The sequence below is a fragment of the Candida metapsilosis genome (genome assembly GCF_017655625.1).
Source record: "Candida metapsilosis strain BP57 chromosome Unknown scaffold4, whole genome shotgun sequence".
NCBI classification, from domain to species: domain Eukaryota; kingdom Fungi; phylum Ascomycota; class Pichiomycetes; order Serinales; family Debaryomycetaceae; genus Lodderomyces; species Lodderomyces metapsilosis.
In genome coordinates this window covers 313493-336184 of record NW_027138162.1, presented here as the reverse complement: position 1 = coordinate 336184, position 22692 = coordinate 313493, and the positions used below count along the sequence as shown (strand labels likewise).

At 38.2% G+C, this 22692-nt stretch overlaps 8 protein-coding genes across 8 annotated transcripts; 2 read left to right on the top strand and 6 right to left on the bottom strand. All coding sequences in view use genetic code 12, as the record gives it.

The window, feature by feature from the left end:
* Positions 1-1818: 1818 nt before the first annotated feature.
* On the bottom strand, positions 1819-3255 carry MET4 (Met4p; the record flags this gene model as incomplete). The annotated part of the gene is made up of 1 exon (XM_067692518.1): positions 1819-3255. One exon carries the CDS (start codon positions 3253-3255, stop codon positions 1819-1821), a length of 1437 nt encoding a protein of 478 aa, XP_067547939.1.
* Positions 3256-4486: 1231 nt separating this feature from the next.
* On the bottom strand, positions 4487-4750 carry I9W82_003540 (uncharacterized protein; the record flags this gene model as incomplete). Its single annotated transcript, XM_067692517.1, has 1 exon — positions 4487-4750. One exon carries the CDS (start codon positions 4748-4750, stop codon positions 4487-4489), a length of 264 nt encoding a protein of 87 aa, XP_067547938.1.
* A 2127-nt stretch (positions 4751-6877) lies between these two features.
* Positions 6878-10369, top strand: PYC2 (pyruvate carboxylase 2; the record flags this gene model as incomplete). The annotated part of the gene is made up of 1 exon (XM_067692515.1): positions 6878-10369. The coding sequence occupies one exon, from the start codon at positions 6878-6880 to the stop codon at positions 10367-10369; it is 3492 nt and encodes a 1163-aa protein (XP_067547937.1).
* A 185-nt stretch (positions 10370-10554) lies between these two features.
* On the bottom strand, positions 10555-11142 carry DUO1 (Duo1p; the record flags this gene model as incomplete). The annotated part of the gene is made up of 1 exon (XM_067692514.1): positions 10555-11142. The coding sequence occupies one exon, from the start codon at positions 11140-11142 to the stop codon at positions 10555-10557; it is 588 nt and encodes a 195-aa protein (XP_067547936.1).
* Positions 11143-11299: 157 nt separating this feature from the next.
* Positions 11300-11893, top strand: SOH1 (Soh1p; the record flags this gene model as incomplete). The annotated part of the gene is made up of 1 exon (XM_067692513.1): positions 11300-11893. The coding sequence occupies one exon, from the start codon at positions 11300-11302 to the stop codon at positions 11891-11893; it is 594 nt and encodes a 197-aa protein (XP_067547935.1).
* Positions 11894-12306: 413 nt separating this feature from the next.
* I9W82_003536 (MaoC family dehydratase) lies at positions 12307-13323 on the bottom strand (the record flags this gene model as incomplete). Its single annotated transcript, XM_067692512.1, has 1 exon — positions 12307-13323. One exon carries the CDS (start codon positions 13321-13323, stop codon positions 12307-12309), a length of 1017 nt encoding a protein of 338 aa, XP_067547934.1.
* Positions 13324-14480: 1157 nt separating this feature from the next.
* On the bottom strand, positions 14481-17174 carry I9W82_003535 (SDR family oxidoreductase; the record flags this gene model as incomplete). The annotated part of the gene is made up of 1 exon (XM_067692511.1): positions 14481-17174. The coding sequence occupies one exon, from the start codon at positions 17172-17174 to the stop codon at positions 14481-14483; it is 2694 nt and encodes an 897-aa protein (XP_067547933.1).
* A 1369-nt stretch (positions 17175-18543) lies between these two features.
* On the bottom strand, positions 18544-21258 carry I9W82_003534 (SDR family oxidoreductase; the record flags this gene model as incomplete). The annotated part of the gene is made up of 1 exon (XM_067692510.1): positions 18544-21258. The coding sequence occupies one exon, from the start codon at positions 21256-21258 to the stop codon at positions 18544-18546; it is 2715 nt and encodes a 904-aa protein (XP_067547932.1).
* Positions 21259-22692: the final 1434 nt, after the last annotated feature.

Below are 22692 nucleotides of genomic sequence, written 5' to 3'. Positions count from 1 at the left end.
ACTGGGTTTAAAAAAACATTCATCCAATATGAATAAGACCCCAGTGAATCTGTAGCTCAAAAGTTGTACTTCTTCTTACGGTTGGGGTATTCTTCGTATACTATACTCTCCGAAATCAGAGTCCTAGGGTGCTGGTTAAGCTATCAGCTGTTCTGGGTGAACTTTGAAGCTAACCCAACTGCCTACCAAGAATGATCCTTATCGTTGTTCAAGTTGCAACAGAAATTGAAATTAAGAATCTCAGGGACAATTGTATTTTTGAATTTACTTCGTCATCAGCATGTAGTAAACAACGACCCACGACTATCACCACGAAATCTCTCCAAAATTGATGAGAGAAAGGGTACTCTCTGTGGAACACGATTACTGCTCTTGGTGTAATTATTGTGTCCTACTCCTCCTTTGACTTCCTATCCTTCCTTCTAGTGCAAAAGCGCTTATTTTCGATTTCCCTCAGAGAGAAAAAAAAAATAAAAAAAAAAAATAAAAATAAAAATAAAAATAAAAAGCCACAAAGCCACAATGACCACAAAATCATTACTCTCAACAAAAAAGAAATAGTAAACGAAAATACACCTCAAAATAGAAGAAAAAAAAAAAAAAAGAACAGAAAATGAGTGACAAGATCTAATCAAGCATGCAACAACTGAGGATACAACACAATCTACTAATTGTGGTAAGTCTTTAGTGGCAAAACCACTCCTAAGGCCCCTTTTTATAAACACTCGCTTTCTGCTATTCATAATACTTCTGTGTAATTAAACAGAATGCACAGTCAAAGTATGAACAGAGACAATGGAAAAAAAAAAAGAAGCGTAGAAAACATTGTCAGCAAGAACAATAGGTGACAAGTTGATTACATTCCGCATTCAATACACAATTTTTGGAAAAGAAGTTCTATTTTTAATTCGATGTACCTAGCGCCATATGATTCACTTTCCAAAAACGGTGTTTTGCTAATCTTAGGAGTACATAGCTGTTTTTATGTGGGCGAGAGATTATGGTAATTAAAATTTGCCTGCTTTCAGGTTTATCTTGTGTTGAATCGAACTTATTGCTATTATGCACAATACCCGATATATTCATTAATAAAAAAAAAAAATAAAAAAATAAAAATAAAATAAAAAAATAAAATAAAAATAAAATAAATAAAAAAAAAAAGAGATCGTCGCCCATGTGCACCCTACATTAGAAAAGAGATTCAACAAATTCAACAACAACAACCATGCGCCAAAGACTAGTGCTACAAACTCTAATTCACATCCTCTTAAAATGATACACTCCCCGTTTTTTACACAATAGAGCATTTATCTCGATATAAACTGCCATTTAATGGAACCTTCGGATAAGCTTTACGGGATGTCACTCCTGAATATACTTCCTGATATTCAATTAAGCTCTATCGCTCTCCAAATATAATTCTACATGAAACAGTATATATACTTCTTCTTCTACAAATAAGCTACTAAATGATTCAAAACTAATAGATACTCTTCTGGTGCATGAATTTTTTTTTAGTGTTTAGATAAAGAATTAGAGAAACCGCTACCCTTAGTTTCCCTAAGCTTTAAAATTAAGCTTTTACTTCTTGGAAATCAGGTCGTTGCGCTTTAGTGACATATCATCATTTATAATTAGACTTCTAAGTCTGATATAATCTCGTAAAGACAGCGTAATTACCACAGACATAGAATCCACGAATGTCACTACTACAACAGCATACGATAAAAGAATCTCACACATTTTTAACTTTTGTTTTTTTTTGGAGCGCTCTATACAAATTCGATAAATAACACCTATCACACTCATTCACTACCACTACCCCCGTTTAGCCTTCTCCTTCAACAACTTCAACTCATCCTCACTTTTTTGACTACCCTTTTCAATAATCAAATTACGCAACAACTTATTCTCCATTTCCAAATGACTCAATTTATTCTCCAACGAAGAAATCATATCCTGAAGGGAATTAATCTTGTTTTCCATTTGTTGTTCCTTCATTTTCCTCTTGATTCTGAAACGCGCACTAGCGGCAGTGTTGCGACGTTTCTTGTCTAGTTCAGCCGCGTCAGGCAGACTCATGTTGGAACTAGCTGGCGTTGAGGCAGGGGCGCCGGTGGTCAAAAGCAGACCAACCCCTGCTCCCACTGCACTGCCTCTGTGCTGGTTTTGTTGTTGCTGTTGCAGCAAGCTGGGATCAATCAATGACGTTGAAGATACACTAGCGTCGCGTGATCTTGTTTGTAGTTGTAGACTTGAATTGAGTTGGGCCAATGATGTAGGTGGATATGGTTGTGAAGGAAGATGAAATGGAGGGTTTGATTGTCGGGTTTGCACATCTGTAGGTGACGATGAAGCACCATTTGGAGTGAGTGGAGCTATATTTGAAGGTAATTTTGATGTTGATAATTGTGGCTCCTGTTGTTTTACTTGGAAATTGTTGACTGTCTGTATACCCAATCCATCCCCATTACTTTCATCCACATGCTGCTGTTGTTTTTGAGCAATTGTTTTGCCCAAGTTTGTTTGATGTTGCGCAATCAATGCACTCAACAAATCAATTTGATTCAGTGATAATCCAGCGCTAACTAGGGAATTCTTGGCACCTGGTGGTACTGGAAACTTGGGTAGCTCATTCAAGCTTAATAACTTGTGTGGCTGTACGTGATGGTGTTGAGTATCTAAAGTTGAAGCAGGTACGTTAGGATGGCCCTTGTGACTATCGTTTTGTAAATCACCAATCAACTCATTACCTAGTCCCAGTTCATTAATATGGTTTTGTAATAGATTGAATTGATTTAGCCTACTATCATCATCTTCATGTCCATCAGCAAAGTTTCGGTTTCCAAAGTATTGATGATGATGATGAGATGAGCTGCCCGTCTCTGGTTCTTGTTTGATGGTAGGTAGCAAACTCGAACTATTAAACTCGTGTATATTCCATCCATTCAAGCCATCGTTGTTTCCCGAACCAGCGAGACCTTCATCTTTGTTACGTCTACCAGCAGGCCTATCTCCTTGCTTATCCTCGTCATCTTCATCTTCATCGTGACCATATAAATTCTTTGGCTTCTCTTCATCAGGAAATATAAATGAATCGTCAGCAAAAGCGGCCAAATCTAGACTTAGTTGTCCATCAACATCGACATTTGGTGTAGCTGTTGAACTATCAGTGTTGGGGTTTGTACCATTGATATAGTTGTCGATATACACAAGTTGCTCTAGCAACGCCGACGAAGTTAGCTCTTCAGACATGGACAATTGTTACCAAGTATGTGAGGCTGTGCTGCTCTGTGAGATTTCAAAAATTCCAATCCAAAAAGGAGTTTATGTTTGCTGTTTGATCAACTGTGGTGTCAAAAAAAAAAATAGTGGTGGTGGTGGTGGTGTTGTATAAACAGCGAAATACGGAGAATAATAGCAATACTTTATACTAGATTCTTCTCTACCAAAGCCAAATTAAGTTTCCTTGTTGATTTAATCCGTTGATTTACTTTTGATTGATTTTAGAATCCACAGTTTTTTAGACTTGATATATCAATTTGCAGTCAAAAAAACGTTAAATACTTTTTGTTGTTTACTTTGTTTGTGTGTATGCATGGATGTATTGTGTTATATAAATTAATAAAAATAATAAAAAAAAAACAAATGATACAGAGCAGCTAATTGCACGTGACTAGAAGCAACTATCACTTAAAATAGTGTATACAAAGTGAAACTTATCACGATATTTGACACAGTTCTACAAACAAAGGGATGAGGAGAAGACAAATGTTTTGTTTTTCTAACCATTTACAGTAATTCGTCAACTGGGTAAGCGTTAACGCACATCGCCTACTGGATGACATAAACACCCTTTCCAACAATCAATACGCCACACTTTCTAAGAAAAGTTCAGGGGGGTGATATTGTTTTCACCCCGCTGACACCTGGAACGGTCTTTGTCATTGAACCGACAACGGAGTTACTCTTGATTCCTCCAACCCCCCTTTTCTATATCACTCCGCACGATAATTACTGTTCCTGCTTTGAGCTGCATTTCTAATCACTTGTGAGCACGTGGGCGACCACAAAAAGAAAAAAAATTCTTCCTCGGTTCTTACTGTATTGGGATGGATATCCGAGAAGTATAGAACTTTTTTACGAGTTGACTGGACTGGGCTCCTCTGAGAGCCAGTTCTTCTCAAACTACTTAGATTATACGCATTTGAAAGGAACCGTTTTACAGCTAAGGCTCCTAGTAATGTAGAGTAAATTTTTGCATTAAAATTGATGTAAAAATCATGCACCTTTGACAGATTAAATTGTTTTAAATCTCATGAAAATCCTATTCATTAACCACTGTAAAATACACAACATATACAAAACATCAAAAACATAATAAAATAAAACCGTAATCCAATCTAGGATACATAAAAAGAACTGAATACATGTAGCTAAAAATATAAAAAAAATAAAAGAATAAAAGGTATCAAAAGAAAAAAATTTAGTGGTGGAATGGTCTCAAATTGGAATTGAAATCTTTTGATCTAACAGCCAATGGAGATTGATTGGTCATCCTGAGTCTATATTCAGCAAAAGATTTGAATGAACCTTGTTGAGTGTTTGCTTTTGGAATTGAGTTCTTCAAGCCAACTGCTTGAGTTGCTTGTTTTGATGTGGATCTAGTTGATGATGTTTTGATGAATTGCTGAGTAGATCCTTTGTGGAAATCTCTTTTCAAAACTTGGATAATTGATCTCTTAAACATGATATATTGTAAACTTGACTTATGGGTTACAGATAGAATTCTCAAGAAGAAGGGAAAGGACAATTTTTGAGGATTCTTTTGATGTCCTTATATAGGCTTCGTGAAAAAAAAAAAAAACATAAGAAAAAAATAATTCAAAACCTTTTTTTCCTCCCCGTTACACAAAAGTTGGTAGGTAACACAAAAGTATGCATAAATCACACCATTCATGACATGTTTTGATTTCTATCCGCCATAGAAACTCCTATGGAAACAGAGGAAAAAAGAGGCACCAGCAGATTGTGCATTTAGTTTATGCATTAGCCAGTACTAAATTTAGGGTCATTGTGTTCATTTTATTGCTAATCGTTGACTTTGCTCCCCTCCGCAAGTTTTATACCCGTGGGTCTTTTGAACTTTGGATGACTAATAACTATTGGTTATGAAGGTAGTAAGTAAGCCTCCCTCAAAATTAAATAAAAAACAAATGAGGGGTGGGGGTTTCACTCTTACACCGGAGTTCCCGTTCCCGTTCGCCCCTTTTACAAAAGTGATTAGCAAACTTAAAGGAGTGTGATTGTTCTACAGTGTACGGTGGCAGTGATTGTTGGTTTTACTAACAATGGGAGTGGAAGACCCACAACAATCAAACGTTCTAGTGGTATGATCACAAAAAAAAGTTGATACTAACTAACTAATTTTTAGGTCAAATGGAAAGGTTTTCTTTATATTTGCTTGTGTCAGAAAAGGTTAATTTTGTGATTTACTATTGTTATCAAGAACCAATAAGAGACAAGACAGGTAGCGTATCAATGAGCAAAAAAAAACTTCTTCTTTTAATCATTTGCTTGGTAGGCCTTGATAGAAACTATCACATTCAAATATTAGTCACAAGACAGGGGTTCAACCCTTGATCAAAAGATATTTACCACAACATAATTTATCTTTATAGGGCAATGCACTCTTATTGATATCATGATGACACGCTCGTAATATTGAGCGACTTAGCACGCATCACAATATATATACTCAGTTGCCGCTTAATGCCGTAATTTTCAACTTCACGTTTTTGCTTCGGACTTGCAACTCCGCATTACCGCGATCTCGTGAAGAGAAAAATTTTTTTTTTTCTTTTCTTTGTTTTCTACCTCGGAGGTTAATGTCCGATTTTTGCAGCACAAACATAAGGCTCAACTTAGCGGAAGATGGGCGAAAAGATAAAATTTAGACACAACTGGGTGTGCTACAACAGCGAGTCGAAATAGAGCCCCACTTGTAACCGTAAGATCCTCCAAAGACTACTCTTTTTAGTTCGCTTCTGTAGACCAGAGAAGATATTGACAAACTATGCTTTTGTTTTTCTATCGGTTGAAGGGAGAATACTCAACCAGAGTCAAAGTATACCCCTCCACATTTACCGCTTCCCACGTCTACATCTAGGGGAAGCTATGTATCTGAATTCTGCAACAAGTCATTCGTAACTATTTACACGGATATTCGGAAACAATACCTTTCCCAACCATCTATTATTTTACCTCGGTTGATTCACTAACTGGAAGTGAATCATTGTATCTATCGTCCAATCAGAACAATATCACATCCCAATTGTGCCACATGACTCACCATTAAGCTCAGTTTTGTACTCATTCGGAGTTTTCATTGCCATGGGTATTGGCACTTTTTGAGGATTCTTTTTTTATTTAACTCGTTATTGTTTTTCCACTTTTTGTACCACTTCGGAGTAATTTTTGTCAACTATTTTTGTGGTCCACGGAGTTTCAATGAATGTTGCCATTCTTGGCCTAACGTAGTAGACAATTTAGCCTGGAACGAGCTTAACTATGTCATCAAAAACAATAAACATTAAAATCAGCTGGAATAATTGCAAATACAGAGTATAGTTACATCACCGTGTTATATACAGGACCGCTATCTTTTTTTTTTTTTTGTAAAATTAATTTTTTTTTAAATTTTATAATCATCATTATTATATTCAAAGACATATATAAATCATCATCTAATTCCAAACATTTCTTACTTTCAACAGATCAATCTTATTTTTCATAACTCAATTCTAATACATCCTTTCGTTGCCAAGTAATGACCTCCCTTCAACCATCTGCCACGCAAGAGGGAAAGATTAACCAAATGAGGAGAGCCTCCTCGGTATTGGGACCAATGAACAAAATCTTGGTTGCCAATAGAGGTGAAATTCCAATCAGAATATTCAGGACTGCTCATGAATTGTCAATGCAAACTGTCGCTATTTACTCACATGAAGATAGATTATCAATGCATAGATTGAAAGCAGATGAGTCCTATGCTATTGGAAAGAAAGGTCAATATTCGCCTGTTGGAGCTTATTTGCAAATTGATGAAATTATTGATATTGCCAAACAACACAATGTCAATATGATCCACCCAGGGTATGGTTTTCTTTCTGAAAATAGTGAATTTGCAAGAAAAGTGGAGGAAAATGGACTCTTGTGGATCGGACCAAGCTACAAGACTATTGATGCAGTAGGTGACAAAGTCAGTGCTAGAACATTGGCTATTGAGAATGATGTGCCAGTGGTTCCAGGTACACCTGGCCCAATTGATGATGTCGCCGATGCAAGAAAATTTGTTGAAAAACATGGATTTCCTGTTATTATTAAAGCCGCATTTGGTGGAGGTGGAAGAGGTATGAGAGTTGTTCGTGAAGGTGATGATATTGAAGATGCTTTTAAAAGAGCCACGTCTGAAGCCAAAACTGCATTTGGTAATGGTACTTGTTTTATTGAAAGGTTTTTGGATAAGCCAAAACATATTGAAGTTCAATTGTTGGCTGATAACTATGGCAACGTGATCCACTTGTTTGAGAGAGATTGCTCGGTGCAAAGAAGACACCAAAAGGTTGTTGAAATTGCTCCTGCCAAGAACTTGCCAAAGGAAGTCAGAGATGCCATCTTGACCGATGCCGTGAAATTAGCCAAGAGTGCCAATTATAGAAATGCCGGTACAGCTGAATTTTTAGTTGACGAAAAGAACAGGCACTACTTTATTGAGATTAACCCAAGAATTCAAGTTGAACACACCATCACAGAGGAAATTACAGGCGTTGATATTGTTGCTGCTCAAATTCAAATCGCAGCTGGTGCCACATTGCAACAATTGGGATTGTTACAGGACAAAATCATCACTAGAGGGTTTGCAATCCAGTGTAGAATTACTACAGAAGATCCAGCCAAGAACTTCCAACCTGATACTGGTAAGATTGAAGTTTACAAATCAGCAGGTGGTAATGGTGTTAGATTAGATGGTGGTAATGGTTTTGCTGGTTCAGTCATTTCCCCTCACTATGACTCCATGTTGGTCAAATGCTCATGTTCTGGATCGACATTTGAAATTGCTCGTAGAAAAATGTTGCGTGCATTGATTGAGTTCAGAATCAGAGGTGTTAAAACAAACATCCCATTCCTTTTGGCCCTTTTGACTAATGATACCTTTATCAACGGTGATTGCTGGACAACTTTTATTGATGATACACCATCATTGTTCCAAATGGTTAGTTCACAAAATAGGGCTACTAAGTTATTATTATACTTGGCTGATCTTTACGTTAATGGTTCTTCAATTAAGGGGCAAATTGGATATCCAAAGTTGAATGAGGAGGCCATGCTTCCAACATTACATGATCCAAAGACTGGAATTCCTATTGATGTTTGCCACATTCCACCTCCACGTGGATGGAGACAAGTGTTATTGGAAGAAGGACCTGAGGCTTTTGCTAAAAAGGTTAGAGAATACAATGGAACTTTGATTACCGACACCACATGGAGAGATGCTCATCAATCATTGTTGGCAACTAGAGTGAGAACCATTGATTTGTTAAATATTGCCCCAACCACTGCTTTTGCTTTGAATGGCGCCTTTTCTCTTGAATGTTGGGGTGGAGCCACTTTCGATGTTTGTATGAGGTTCCTTTATGAAGATCCATGGGATAGATTGAGGAAGTTGAGAACATTGGTTCCTAATATCCCATTCCAGATGTTGTTGAGGGGTGCCAATGGTGTAGCTTACTCGTCATTACCAGATAACGCAATTGATCAATTTGTTAAAGAAGCCAAGGATAATGGAGTTGATATCTTTAGAGTTTTTGATGCTTTGAATGATTTGGAACAGTTGAAAGTTGGTATTGATGCAGTTAAGAAAGCCGGTGGAGTTGTTGAAGCTACTGTTTGCTACTCTGGTGATATGTTAAAACCAGGCAAGAAGTACAACTTGGAGTACTACTTGTCTGTTGTTGATGAAATCGTGAAAATGGGTACTCATTTCTTGGGTATTAAGGATATGGCAGGTACGTTGAAACCAGCAGCAGCAAGACTCTTGGTGGGTGAAATTAGAAAACGTTATCCAGAATTGCCAATCCATGTTCACACTCATGATTCAGCTGGTACTGGTGTCACTTCCATGACAGAGTGTGCTAAAGCTGGTGCAGACGTTGTTGATGCCGCATCGAACTCCATGTCAGGATTGACATCACAACCATCAATCAGTGCTCTCTTAGCTTCATTTGAAGGATCTATCAACACTGGATTGTCTGAGTCGTTAGTAAGAGAGTTGGACACCTACTGGGCCGAAATGAGATTATTATACTCTTGTTTCGAAGCTGACTTGAAAGGACCTGATCCAGAAGTCTATTCTCACGAAATTCCTGGGGGACAATTAACAAACTTGTTATTCCAAGCACAACAATTAGGTTTGGGTGAAAAATGGTTACAAACAAAAGAAACTTACAAGATTGCCAACAAGATACTTGGAGATTTGGTCAAGGTTACCCCAACTTCAAAAGTTGTTGGAGATTTGGCTCAATTTATGGTGAGTAACTCCTTGACTGAAGAAGATGTCAATCGTCTTGCATCAGAATTGGACTTCCCTGATTCAGTACTTGATTTCATGGAAGGATTAATGGGAAAACCATATGGTGGATTCCCAGAGCCCTTGCGTACCAACATTTTGGGTACTAAACGTCAAAAATTGGACAAACGTCCAGGTTTGTACTTGAAACCAGTTGATTTTGCTGCTATTAGAAAAGAATTGACTTCGAGATACGGATCACAAATTGGTGAAACTGACATTGCTTCCTATGTGATGTATCCAAAAGTGTTTGAAGCATTTAGGAAACAAGTTGAGAAATATGGGGACTTGAGTGTATTACCAACGAGATTTTTCCTTAAGCCAGCAAACATTGGTGAAGAAATTGTGGTTGATATTGAAAAGGGAAAGACTTTGATTATTAAATTGTTGGCAGTTGGTGAGATTTCCGAAAAGACCGGTACTCGTGAAGTATTTTTCGAATTGAACGGTGAAATGAGATCAGTTTCAGTTGATGATAAAACAATCTCAGTCGAGACTAAAACTAGACCAAAAGCTTCCGCACCTAATGATGTTGGTGCTCCAATGGCTGGTGTTGTTATTGAAATTAGAACTCACAAGCACCAAGAGGTTAAGAAAGGTGACCCAATTGCTGTATTGTCGGCAATGAAGATGGAGATGGTTATTAGTGCGCCAGTAAGTGGTCTCGTTGATGATTTATTGGTGAGAGAAGGTGACTCTGTCGATGCTAATGATTTGATCACTAGTATCTTGAAGGGATAGAAGATGTGTTTATTTTTATTATGATATGTAATATAGAAGAACTGAAGAAGAGTGTAGGTGATTGTCCTATTTGAATGGGAAGCAGTTGTCCTCCTTATAGTACTACAGGCTTAGATATAATGCGCTTGGTGTCGTGTTCACATTCTCTTAGCCTTTGGCTCCTTACTTGCAAGGTTTGCCCACGATTATCTTATTGGCCTCCTTTTCAGATTCGATCCATCAAACAACCCCAACTCACGCCTCCTCTTATTCGCCTGTTCATCCACCGTATTCCTTCTCTCCTGCTTTGCAATCACTTCCTTCTCCAACCTCTTATTCAAGGCTAAATTCTCCAGTTCATAATTCATCAATTTACGCAGTAGCAACTCAAGTTCAGCATCATCATTCTTATCCATGGCTTGGAAACTGATCGTATCTTGGGTTTCAAACTCTCCATTGGCCTCTTCATCCTCCCCCTCCTCTTCATCATCTTCTTCTTCCGGGTGCCATTCGGTATTATTAAGCATCTCATGTGTAAAACTAGCTTGAGATATTATATCACTCCATTTATTCATCATGACTAAAGCATTGGTTGTTCCATTGTTGAACTCACTCATGTTCGATTTGACTGAATCGACTGCCGATACCATTGAATTTAGTTTAGCATTGATTAAGCGTAGTTGTTTGAGTTCTTTTGTGAGAGCAACTTCACGTGGTGTGAGTGCATCATTTGTTTGTCGGGCTTGGTTTTGGCGACTCGTTGTGGTTTGAATTATTGGAGTGTTTGTGGACATTGGGTGGAGCTGATGATGGTGGGTTGAGGTTTGTTTATGGTTGTCGCGTCTCTTCTTTTTTTTTTTTTGTTCGGGTTTTTTCTGACAAGCTATGAATTTGTGAAAATTATCTCCAAATCAATACAACAGACCTGCAGGCTTCAATCGATCAAAAACCATGTCAGAGACCACAGTCAATCAACCCGAGCAATCTTCAACTCCTCAACTGCCTTCAAAGAAACAAGAACAAGAAGAATACACCAACTTAATCAATTCACTCCCATCGCGATGGGAAGTTGAACTCGAATTTGTCCAATCGTTAAGCAACATCCCTTACCTCAGCTACCTAGCCCAGAACAATTACCTCCAGGACCGATGTTTTATCAATTACTTGAAGTATCTACAGTACTGGAATGAACCGGAATACCTGCAGTATCTAGTGTACCCAAATTGTTTGCATATTTTGTCATTATTGCAACTGGAGCAATTTAGACGAGATATTGTTAATCCGGAGATTATGAATGTGTTGATGAATGATATGGTAAAGAGGTGGCAGGAAAATGGAGATGATGGTGAAGTAGCGGAGGAGGAGGAGAAGGAGAAAGAAGGTGTTAATGGGGAGGAGTTGAAACAGGTGGAGTCGGGAGCAGTAAACAAGAGAAATGGATCAGAGATTGCCGTTGAGACAATTAAGGAGGAAAATGAGGAGGCGGAGCAAGATGTGGGAGATAAAGATGTCAAAGATGACGATGGTGATGTGAAAATTGAGTAGATGCAACTAAGGAGGAGTGAAGTGTTGAGGTTATCTTTGGTTAAATGATACAGAAGCTGGTACGTGAGTAAGGATTAATATTACACAAGTGGAGGCAAGTGAGGATAGTGTCAATATCGATGTCGCTTTTTCATAGTCATCATGTGTCGATATGAAGCGGAGACTACATCCACCGACTGATGGGATGAAGACTCAAGATCATGATGCATGTGCTACTTGAAGGTGAACTGAACTGGATGATGGCACTTACGTGAAGGTGTCTATTAGTCCCCTGGTTCACAATATGCACTTTCTCGAAAAACATTACCAACTGTTCTCTATACAGTCATTGATAGATAGATCGATGAATATTATAAACAATAAATGTCAGCACTTTGTAATCTCTTAAATAAACTATAGATATACCTGCCACTCTACAAGTTGGCTTTATCACCAACCAATTTAATAGCAGCATTGTTAATAGCAATGGTACCTCTTTCGACAACATGACTTTGGAAAATAACATTCTCACCTTCTTTCCAAGCAATAACTCTCAAAGTCTCACCTGGGAACACAACACCAGTGAATCTAGCTTTGATTTCGTTAAACATACCAAACTTGTCAATCAAAACCTTGGCACTCAAACCATAGAAACCCATTCCATGCAAGACTGGTTTAGGGAATTTAGCACCTTCAGCAAACTCTTGATCAATGTGTAATGGGTTACGATCACCGGTCAATCTGTACAAAGTGGCCAAATCTTTAGAAACTGGTACATCGATTTGATAATCTGGTTCTCTCTTTGGTGCATTCCATGGGTTAGTGGCAAATGATCTTCTATCCCTGTAAACCTTGTTTTCAGCTTGACAATTTCTAATGAAAAAAGTGGATTCAGTGGTAAAGAGCTCTTCTTTGGTGGAGTTATCAATAGTCAGAGAGCCGGTAACAACAACAACATTCTTTCCCTTTGGAGCGGTTTGGATTGTGTAGAACTCAGACTTTACTTCAGCTTCAGTTGGTAATGGCAACTTGTTGAACCTAAGATATTGCTCACCATGTAACAAGAACATTGGGTTGAAGTTCTTCAAGAGCTGGACAAATGAACTCAGTGATATAGGTGACATGAAGCCAACCAAATGAGCAAAAGTTGGAATAACTTGGAAGTCGGGATCATTTTCATAAACATATTTCAAGTCCTTGGTAGTAGCACCAAGAGCAATGTTGTACAAGATGACATCTCTGTCATTGTATTTCCAAACTGAGTCGTCAATGGGCTCATCATCATCATCATCGTCATCTTCATCTCCACCTTGGCCATCTAATGCACCACTCAAGTCATTAACAACAATCTTGCCACCTCTTTTGGCAAATTCGAGGGAGGAGTCTTTACCTAAACCACCATCAGCACCAGTGATGATGGCAGCCTTGTCTTTAAAGTCCAATTGAGACATAATTTGTGAATGAATAAGTATGTGATGAAGTCAAATTTAAAAGTAAAAAAAGGAAAAGAAATGTGGATCTGCTTGGTCTTTTATACTTCTCTGTGTTAATATACTCTAATTTGAATATATTGTAAAGATTATAATGTGTTGACTAATTGTTCATTCAAAACCATATACGAATCTATACCAGACCACGGGTGAATCTCTACCTTATTTATATTCTTTCTCCAGTTAGTGTTTCTCCACTTCCATCCGCTTACCATTGTATTATACTCGGATTTTCTTTTCTCCTTGTCCGATGTATATACACCTCTTCTTTACTTTACTCCGCGGCACCTCTTCCTAATTTGTTACGAGTATCTTCAAAATATCACACGGATATTTATCATTTATTTACAAAGTATTAATTGGATATATAACTATGATTTCATACCGTTTTATCATATTACTTTTGCGAACAATATCCGTTCATTTGCTATATTCACTTGAAATTTGAAGAGCGGTTTTAGTATAGGTGAAGAGGAGATATCCATTGCGTGGGGTAAAAACAAAAAAAAGAGGCGGAGATAAACAGTTTTGGGTATAAATTATGTATGAAGTAAAAGAGAACCAAAGTATTTAGAGGTGAAAAAGAAGTAACACAACTACCGTGCTGGAGATCACAAAGGTAAGGGACTTGCGTAGCTGCTGCACAATGATATACTGGATTGCATAATCTGTACCTGTGATATATGTAAAGCTCTTTTCTTACAAAAAAAATGATAACTCCGTTGATGTCGCCACAGCAAGTAGTGCGGATATAAAAGGTCATGTGATCTACTCAAACCTTGTGATACAAACTTGGGCCAAATTGGCGATAGTGTCAATATCGATGTCGCTTTTTACATAGTCATCATGTATATATAAGAAGTGGAGACTACGTCCACCGACTGATGGGATGAAGACTCAAGCACATGATGCATGTGCTACTTGAAGGTGAACTGAACTGGATGATGGCACTTACGTGTAGATGTCTATTAGTCCCCTGGTTCACAATATGCACTTTCTCCAAAAACATTATCAATTGTTCTCTATACAGTCATTGATAGATAGATCAATGAATATTATAAACAATAAATGTCAGCACTTTGTAATCTCTTAAATAAACTATAGATATACCTGCCACTCTACAAGTTGGCTTTATCACCAACCAATTTAATAGCAGCATTGTTAATAGCAATGGTACCTCTTTCGACAACATGACTTTGGAAAATAACATTCTCACCTTCTTTCCAAGCAATAACTCTCAAAGTCTCACCTGGGAACACAACACCAGTGAATCTAGCTTTGATTTCGTTAAACATACCAAACTTGTCAATCAAAACCTTGGCACTCAAACCATAGAAACCCATTCCATGCAAGACTGGTTTAGGGAATTTAGCGCCTTCAGCAAACTCTTGATCAATGTGTAATGGGTTACGATCACCGGTCAATCTGTACAAAGTGGCCAAATCTTTAGAAACTGATACATCGATTTGGTAATCTGGTTCTCTCTTTGGTGCGTTCCATGGATTAGTAGCAAATGATCTTCTGTCCCTGTAAACCTTGTTTTCAGCTTGACAATTTCTAATGAAAAAAGTGGATTCAGTGGTAAAGAGCTCTTCTTTGGTGGAGTTATCAATAGTCAGAGAGCCGGTAACAACAACAACATTCTTTCCCTTTGGAGCGGTTTGGATTGTGTAGAACTCAGACTTTACTTCAGCTTCAGTTGGTAATGGCAACTTGTTGAACCTAAGATATTGCTCACCATGTAACAAGAACATTGGGTTGAAGTTCTTCAAGAGCTGGACAAATGAACTCAGTGATATAGGTGACATGAAGCCAACCAAATGAGCAAAAGTTGGAATAACTTGGAAGTCGGGATCATTTTCATAAACATATTTCAAGTCCTTGGTAGTAGCACCAAGGGCAATGTTGTACAAGATGACATCTCTGTCGTTGTATTTCCAAACTGAGTCGTCAATGGGCTCATCATCGTCTTCATCATCTTCTTCATCTTCGTCGTCATCATCTCCACCAACAGCAGACAAGATGGCCATAGAAGATTCTTGAGTAGATTTTGGATGTTCAACACCCTTGTCAAAGTCGGTGATTTCACTCAAATGGTCTCTAACAAACTCAACTGAAGTGTGAGCATCCTTAGAAACAGCACCTCTGGCTCTTTGCCATCTGGTGTTTCCAATCCATCCACCACCAACTTCAAAAGTTTCACCGGTAACTGGAACACCATCTGAAATCAAGTAAACCAACAATGGAGCAACCTGATCAGCATGGTACAAGTTCTTGTCCTCTTCTTTGAAAATAGTCAAGGTCAAAGCAGTTTCAGCATGTGGAGCAACAATGTTGGCTTTGATATTGTTCTTGGCACCTTCAATAGCAAGGGTTTTGGTAAAACCTAAAATAGCAGATTTAGCTGCAGCGTAGTTAGCTTGACCAAAATTACCGTAGATACCAGAAGTTGAGGTGACATTGACAATTCTTCCGTACTTCTTCTCAGCCATAATTGGGAATGCCAATCTTGACAAGTTAAAAGTAGCCAACAAGTGAACAGCTTGAATTTGGTCCCATTCTTGTTGAGACATCTTAGCAAATGATCTGTCTCTCAAGATACCAGCATTGTTAACCAAGACATCAATAGTTCCATACTTGTCCAAGACATTCTTGATGATAGCATCAGCTTGAGTACTAACATCGTGGTGATCAACGTGTGCTTCACCACCAGCAGCTTTAATCTCATCAACAGTCTTGGTAGCATCCTTGAAATCATTGACAACAACCTTAGCACCATATCTAGCAAACCATTTGGCATATTCCTTACCCAAACCAGCACCGGCACCGGTAATCAAGACAACCTTACCTTTCAAGGAGACTGAAGGAGCACCAGAAGCATCATTAGTTGGCAACTTCTTAGCAGCGGCAAGTAAGGAGGCATAGTCATTCAACATGTGTGGATGTTGGTTCTTCAACAATTCTGGCTTTTTGGAGTCATCAAAGTCGAGGATTTCATTAAATCTCTTGGCGACCACTTCAGCAGTGAATGATTCATCTGGTTTAAACAAGACACCACCTGATCTCTCCCATCTAATTTGAGCATAGAAACCAGCAGCAACTTCAAAAATTTGACCAGTGATTCTAGTGTCAGCATGAGACAAGTACAAAACCAAAGGAGCAACCTTTTCAGGACCCAATTTTTCCAAAACAGATGGTGGCATGACTGATTCAGTCATTCTGGATCTAGCCAATGGAGCAATGGCGTTGGCAACAATGTTGTACTTGGCACCTTCTCTGCTCAAAGTTTCGGCAAAACCAATCAAACCAGACTTGGCAGCTGAATAGTTTGCTTGGCCAAAGTTACCATACAAACCAGCTGGAGAAGAAGTGTTGACTATTCTACCATATTTTTGTTTTTGGAAATATGGCCAAACAGCTTTAGTAATGGCAAAAGCACCATTCAAGTGGACATCTAAAACCAATTTAAAGTTAGCTTCAGTCATTTTCTTGAATGAAGCATCTCTCAAGATACCAGCATTGTTGATAAGAATATGAACAGTACCGAAGTTCTTGACGGCTGTTTCAACGATCTTGTCACCGTTAAGGACATTGTTATAGTCAGCAACAGCAACACCACCATTCTTTTTAATTTCTTCAACAACGACATCGGCTGCTTTGGCGTCTCCACCTTGACCATCTAAAGCACCACCCAAGTCATTAACAACGACCTTGGCACCTCTTTTGGCAAATTCGAGGGAGTAGTATCTACCTAAACCACCACCTGCACCGGTGATGATGACAACCTTGTCTTTAAAGTCCAATTGAGACATAATTTGTGAATGTATAAGTATGTGATGAAATCAAATTTAAAAAGTGAAAAACAACAGTGAGTCTGGTTGGTCTTTTATACTTTTCTGTGCCAATATGAATATATTGTAGTGTGTTGATCAATTGTTCATTCAAAACCTTATACGAATCAATACCAGACCATGGGTGAATATTTACTCTATTTATATTCTTTCTCCACTTCTATCCGTTTACCATTGTATTATACTCGGATCTTTTTTTTCTCTCTTTTTTCCTCCTTCGTCCAAAGTAATATACACCTCTTCTTTACGTTACTCCGCGGCACGTCTTCCTAATTTGGTACGAGTTTCTTCAAAATATACCACGGATATTTTTTTCATTTATTTTACATACAATTCCCTTGTTTTTTTTAATATGATCTCATACCGTACTATCATATTACTTTTGCGAACCATATCCGTTTATTTGCTATATTTGTTCCATATTTGAAGGGCGGCTATAGTATAGGTACAGAGAGGAGATATCCTTTGTGTGGGGAAAAACACAAAGAGGTTTTTTCTTTGGCGGAGATTAATATATCAATTATGTATGCAGTAAAAGAGAACCATTTGTTCAAGTAGTTAGAGGTGCCAAAAAAATGTAACACAGCTACTATGGTGGAGGCCAGAAAGGAAAGGATCACGCGTCGCTGCTGCACAAGGATATACTGGATTGCATAATCTGTACCTGTGATATATGTAAAGCTCTTTTTTTATAAAAACAATTAATAACTCCGTTCATGTCGCCACAGCAAGTAGTGCGGATATAAAAGGTCATGTGATCTACTCAAACCTTGTGATACAAACTTGAGCCAAAGTGAGGATAGTGTCAATATCGATGTCGCTTTTTACATAGTCATCATGTGTCGATATGAAGCGGAGACTACGTTCTGTTGTGAGGTGATAATGCTACAGCCTTACTCAAGAGCTATATAATAAATGATCGTATTCTAGATACTACTGATTCAAATAAGACTAACAGTGATTCTATAGATTAATAATCTAACGACTACTTACACTAATGAGTTAGTACATATATTACAGAGTATTTACTGTTATTAGACACCATTCATATATTGTAGAAGACTTAAAGACTTATATTGCAACGCGTTCACCAACTGATGGGACGAGGAGTAAAACACATGATGCACGTGCTACTTGAAGATGAACTGAACTGGATGATGACACTTACGTGGAGGTGTTTGCTAATCACCTGGTTCACAATATGCACTCTCTCCAGCACGAAAAGCATTATCAACTACTCTAAGAAGTCATAGATACATCGACGAATATCATAAAATGTTAGCACTTTGCAATCACTTAAACTAAATAAACTAAAGATATACCTGCTACTCTACAAGTTGGCCTTATTGCCAACCAACTTAATAGCAGCATTGTTAATAGCAATAGTCTTTCTTTCAACAACATGACTTTGGAAAATGACATTCTCACCTTCTTTCCAAGCAACAACCCTCAAAGTCTCACCTGGGAACACAACACCAGTGAATCTAGCTTTGATTTCGTTAAACAAACCAAACTTGTCAATCAAAACCTTGGCACTCAAACCATAAGAACACATTCCGTGCAAGATTGGTTTAGGGAATTTAGCACCCTTGGCGAAATTTGGATCAATATGTAATGGATTACGATCACCGGTCAATCTGTACAAAGCAGCCAAATCTTCAGAAACTGGAACATCGACTTGATAATCTGGTTCTCTCTTTGGTGCATTCCATGGGTTAGTGGCAAATGACCTTCTATCCTTGTAGACTTTGTTTTCAGCTTGACAATTTCTAATGAAAAGAGTGGATTCAGTGGTAAAGAGCTCTTCTTTAGTGGCGGTATCAATAGACAGAGTACCGTTAACAACGACAACGTTCTTTCCCTTTTGGGTGGTTTGGACTGGGAAGAATTCAGTCTTTAATTCAGCTTCAGTTGGTAATGGCAATTTGTTGATTTTAATGTATTGTTCACCATGCAATAAGAACATTGGGTTGAAGTTCTTCAAGAGCTTGACGAATGAAATCAGTGATCTAGGTGACATGAAACCAACCAAATGAGCGAAGGTTGGAATAACTTGGAAGTCGGGATCATTTTCATAAACATATTTCAAGTCCTTGGTAGTAGCACCAAGAGCAATGTTGTACAAGATGACATCTCTGTCGTTGTACTTCCAAACTGAGTCGTCAACGACGTCCTCATCATCATCGTCATCTTCGTCTTCATCATCATCTTCATCTTCCTCTTCCTCTTCATCATCTCCACCAACAGCAGACAAGATGGCCATAGAAGATTCTTGAGTAGATTTTGGATGTTCAACACCCTTGTCAAAGTCGGTGATTTCACTCAAATGGTCTTTAACAAACTCAACTGAAGTATGAGCATCCTTGGAAACAGCACCTCTGGCTCTTTGCCATCTGGTGTTTCCAATCCATCCACCACCAATCTCGAAGGTTTCACCGGTAACTGGAACACCTTCTGAAGCCAAGTAAACCAACAATGGAGCAACCTGATCAGCGTGGTACAAGTTCTTGTCTTCCTCTCTGAAAATAGTCAAGGTCATGGCGGTTTCAGCATGTGGAGCAACAATGTTAACCTTGATATTGTTCTTGGCACCTTCAATAGCAATGGTTTTAGATAAACCCAAAATAGCACACTTGGAGGATGAATAGTTAGCTTGACCGAAATTACCGTAGATACCAGAAGTTGAGGTAATGTTGACAATTCTACCGTACTTCTTTTCTGACATGATTGGGAATGCCAATCTTGACAAGTTAAAAGTACCCAACAAGTGAACAGCTTGAACTTGGTCCCATTCTTGCTTGGTCATCTTGGCAAATGATCTGTCTCTCAAGATACCAGCATTGTTAACCAAGACATCAATAGTTCCATACTTGTCCAAGACATTCTTGATGATAGCATCAGCTTGAGTACTAACATCGTGGTGATCAACGTGTGCTTCACCACCAGCAGCTTTAATCTCATCAACAGTCTTGGTAGCATCTTTGAAATCATTGACAACAACCTTGGCACCATATCTGGCAAACCATTTGGCATATTCCTTACCCAAACCAGCACCGGCACCGGTAATCAAGACAACCTTACCCTTCAAGGAAACTGATGGAGCACCAGAAGCGTCATTAGCTGGTAATTTTCTAGCAGCAGCAGTCAATGAAGCATAATCATTCAACATATTTGGATGTTGATTCTTCAACAATTCTGGTTTTTTGGAGTCATCAAAGTCAAGAATTTCATCAAACTTTTTGGCAACAGCTTCAGCAGTGAATGATTCATCTGGTTTAAACAAAACACCACTTGATCTCTCCCATCTAATTTGTCCATAGAAACCAGCAGCAACTTCAAAAATTTGACCAGTTATTTCAGTGTCAGCATGTGACAAGTATAAGACCAAAGGAGCAACCTTTTCAGGACCCAATTTTTCCAAAATTGGTGGTGGCATAATGGATTCAGTCATTCTGGATCTAGCCAATGGAGCAATGGTGTTGGCAACAATATTGTACTTGGCACCTTCTTTAGCCAAAGTTTCGGCCAAACCAATCAAACCAGACTTGGCAGCTGAATAGTTTGCTTGGCCAAAGTTACCATACAAACCAGCTGGAGAAGAAGTGTTGACTATTCTACCATATTTTTGTTTTTGGAAATATGGCCAAACAGCTTTAGTAATGGCAAAAGCACCATTCAAGTGGACATCTAAAACCAATTTAAAGTTAGCTTCAGTCATTTTCTTGAATGAAGCATCTCTCAAGATACCAGCATTGTTGATAAGAATATGAACAGTACCGAAGTTCTTGACGGCTGTTTCAACGATCTTGTCACCGTTAAGGACATTGTTATAGTCAGCAACAGCAACACCACCATTCTTTTTAATTTCTTCAACAACGACATCGGCTGCTTTGGCGTCTCCACCTTGACCATCTAAAGCACCACCCAAGTCATTAACAACGACCTTGGCACCTCTTTTGGCAAATTCGAGGGAGTAGTATCTACCTAAACCACCACCTGCACCGGTGATGATGACAACCTTGTCTTTAAAGTCCAATTGAGACATAATTTGTGAATGTATAAGTAGGTGATAAAGTATAAATGGAAAAGAACTGTGGATCTGATTGGTCTTTTATACTTTTCTATGTTGATCTACTCAATTGAAGGTTCAACAACTTGAATGTGAAAAAAAGAAAGGGGTGAAAAAAAAAGAAAAATATGGTTGGGTAATTTGAACGGTGGCTATTTACTCTATAAAAAGTATTTTTTTTTTTTTTTTGTTTTTTAAAAAGCCGAGGACGAGGGGAGATTTTTTGTGTGGGGAAACTAAAGACAGAAATAATTTTTTTTTGGTTTGGTTTGGTTTGGTGCAGAGACATAGTATACAGTAAGTTTTACTGATGAGTAACAATTGACAATGAGGAACTGACAGTGTAGAAGATGAGAGAAACCGCTGTAAAATGATATACCCAGATACACAACCTATGGCTGTGGTATATCTAAAAATGTTTGTTTAAAAGTTTGACAAGTTTGTAAATTGATGTCGCGACAGAGGAAGAGGGGATACAAAAGGTCATGTGACATTCACTTAAGGTTTAAAGTTGCCGGTCTCAACTCTGAACCCCCATTCCCTGTTCTTACCCCCTCAAGTAACTGCACACAATCTCAAATTATCCTCTACAGCTTTTACAGCTCCTTGTGGTTGAGCTCTGTTTTTCTGTTTTTCTGTTTTTTTTTTTTTCTGTAAATCGAACAAATCACATGCTCATCATCATGCCACCAATTACCAACTGGCAGGTTTCAATAACAACTGGGTACTGGAGTGCAGTTTATAGTTGAGTGATCTCATTCGCCCAGACGTTGTGGGGAAAAATCATTGCCGTTTACTAAGTCGAGCGTACAATTTGTAAGCCACCTCTTTGGGGTCCCCCTTGAAAACAGGTATAAATTGCCGTGGATTTTCAATTTCGGATGAAGTACCCTATTTTGTTGGCCCAACAATAAAGTAGCTGCAATCGATCAATGATTACCCCCCCCCACAAACAGCAACTTCGACTGATTAAATCATCCTTTTGAATTATGTTATGTACATATTCCTCCTTTCGGAAGTATGAAGATAACTACATCTGTTGTAACTGTGGGATTGAAAGTACCGTAACAATTGGTGTATCAAATACGTGCTTAATTCACATCTTAATATTTGATGATATAAAAGGTATAGTACTTAATACTACAACACTTGTAAGTAAAAATAGAAGTTAGTTATCATATAAAAATAATATAAAATATCATTGACAGCATAAAAGTGGTGCCATTATCGAGAATCCGAATCATAACACTCTTTAAATTAAAAAACACACTAAATTCACGTGACCACATTCCGCATAGCTAAATTCACGTGACCACATTCCGCATAGCTAAATTCACGTGATGAAAATACAACTACATCTCGGTTTAGCTCGTTTACACGTGTTTGCAACGGACTTCGGAAGAAATAGGA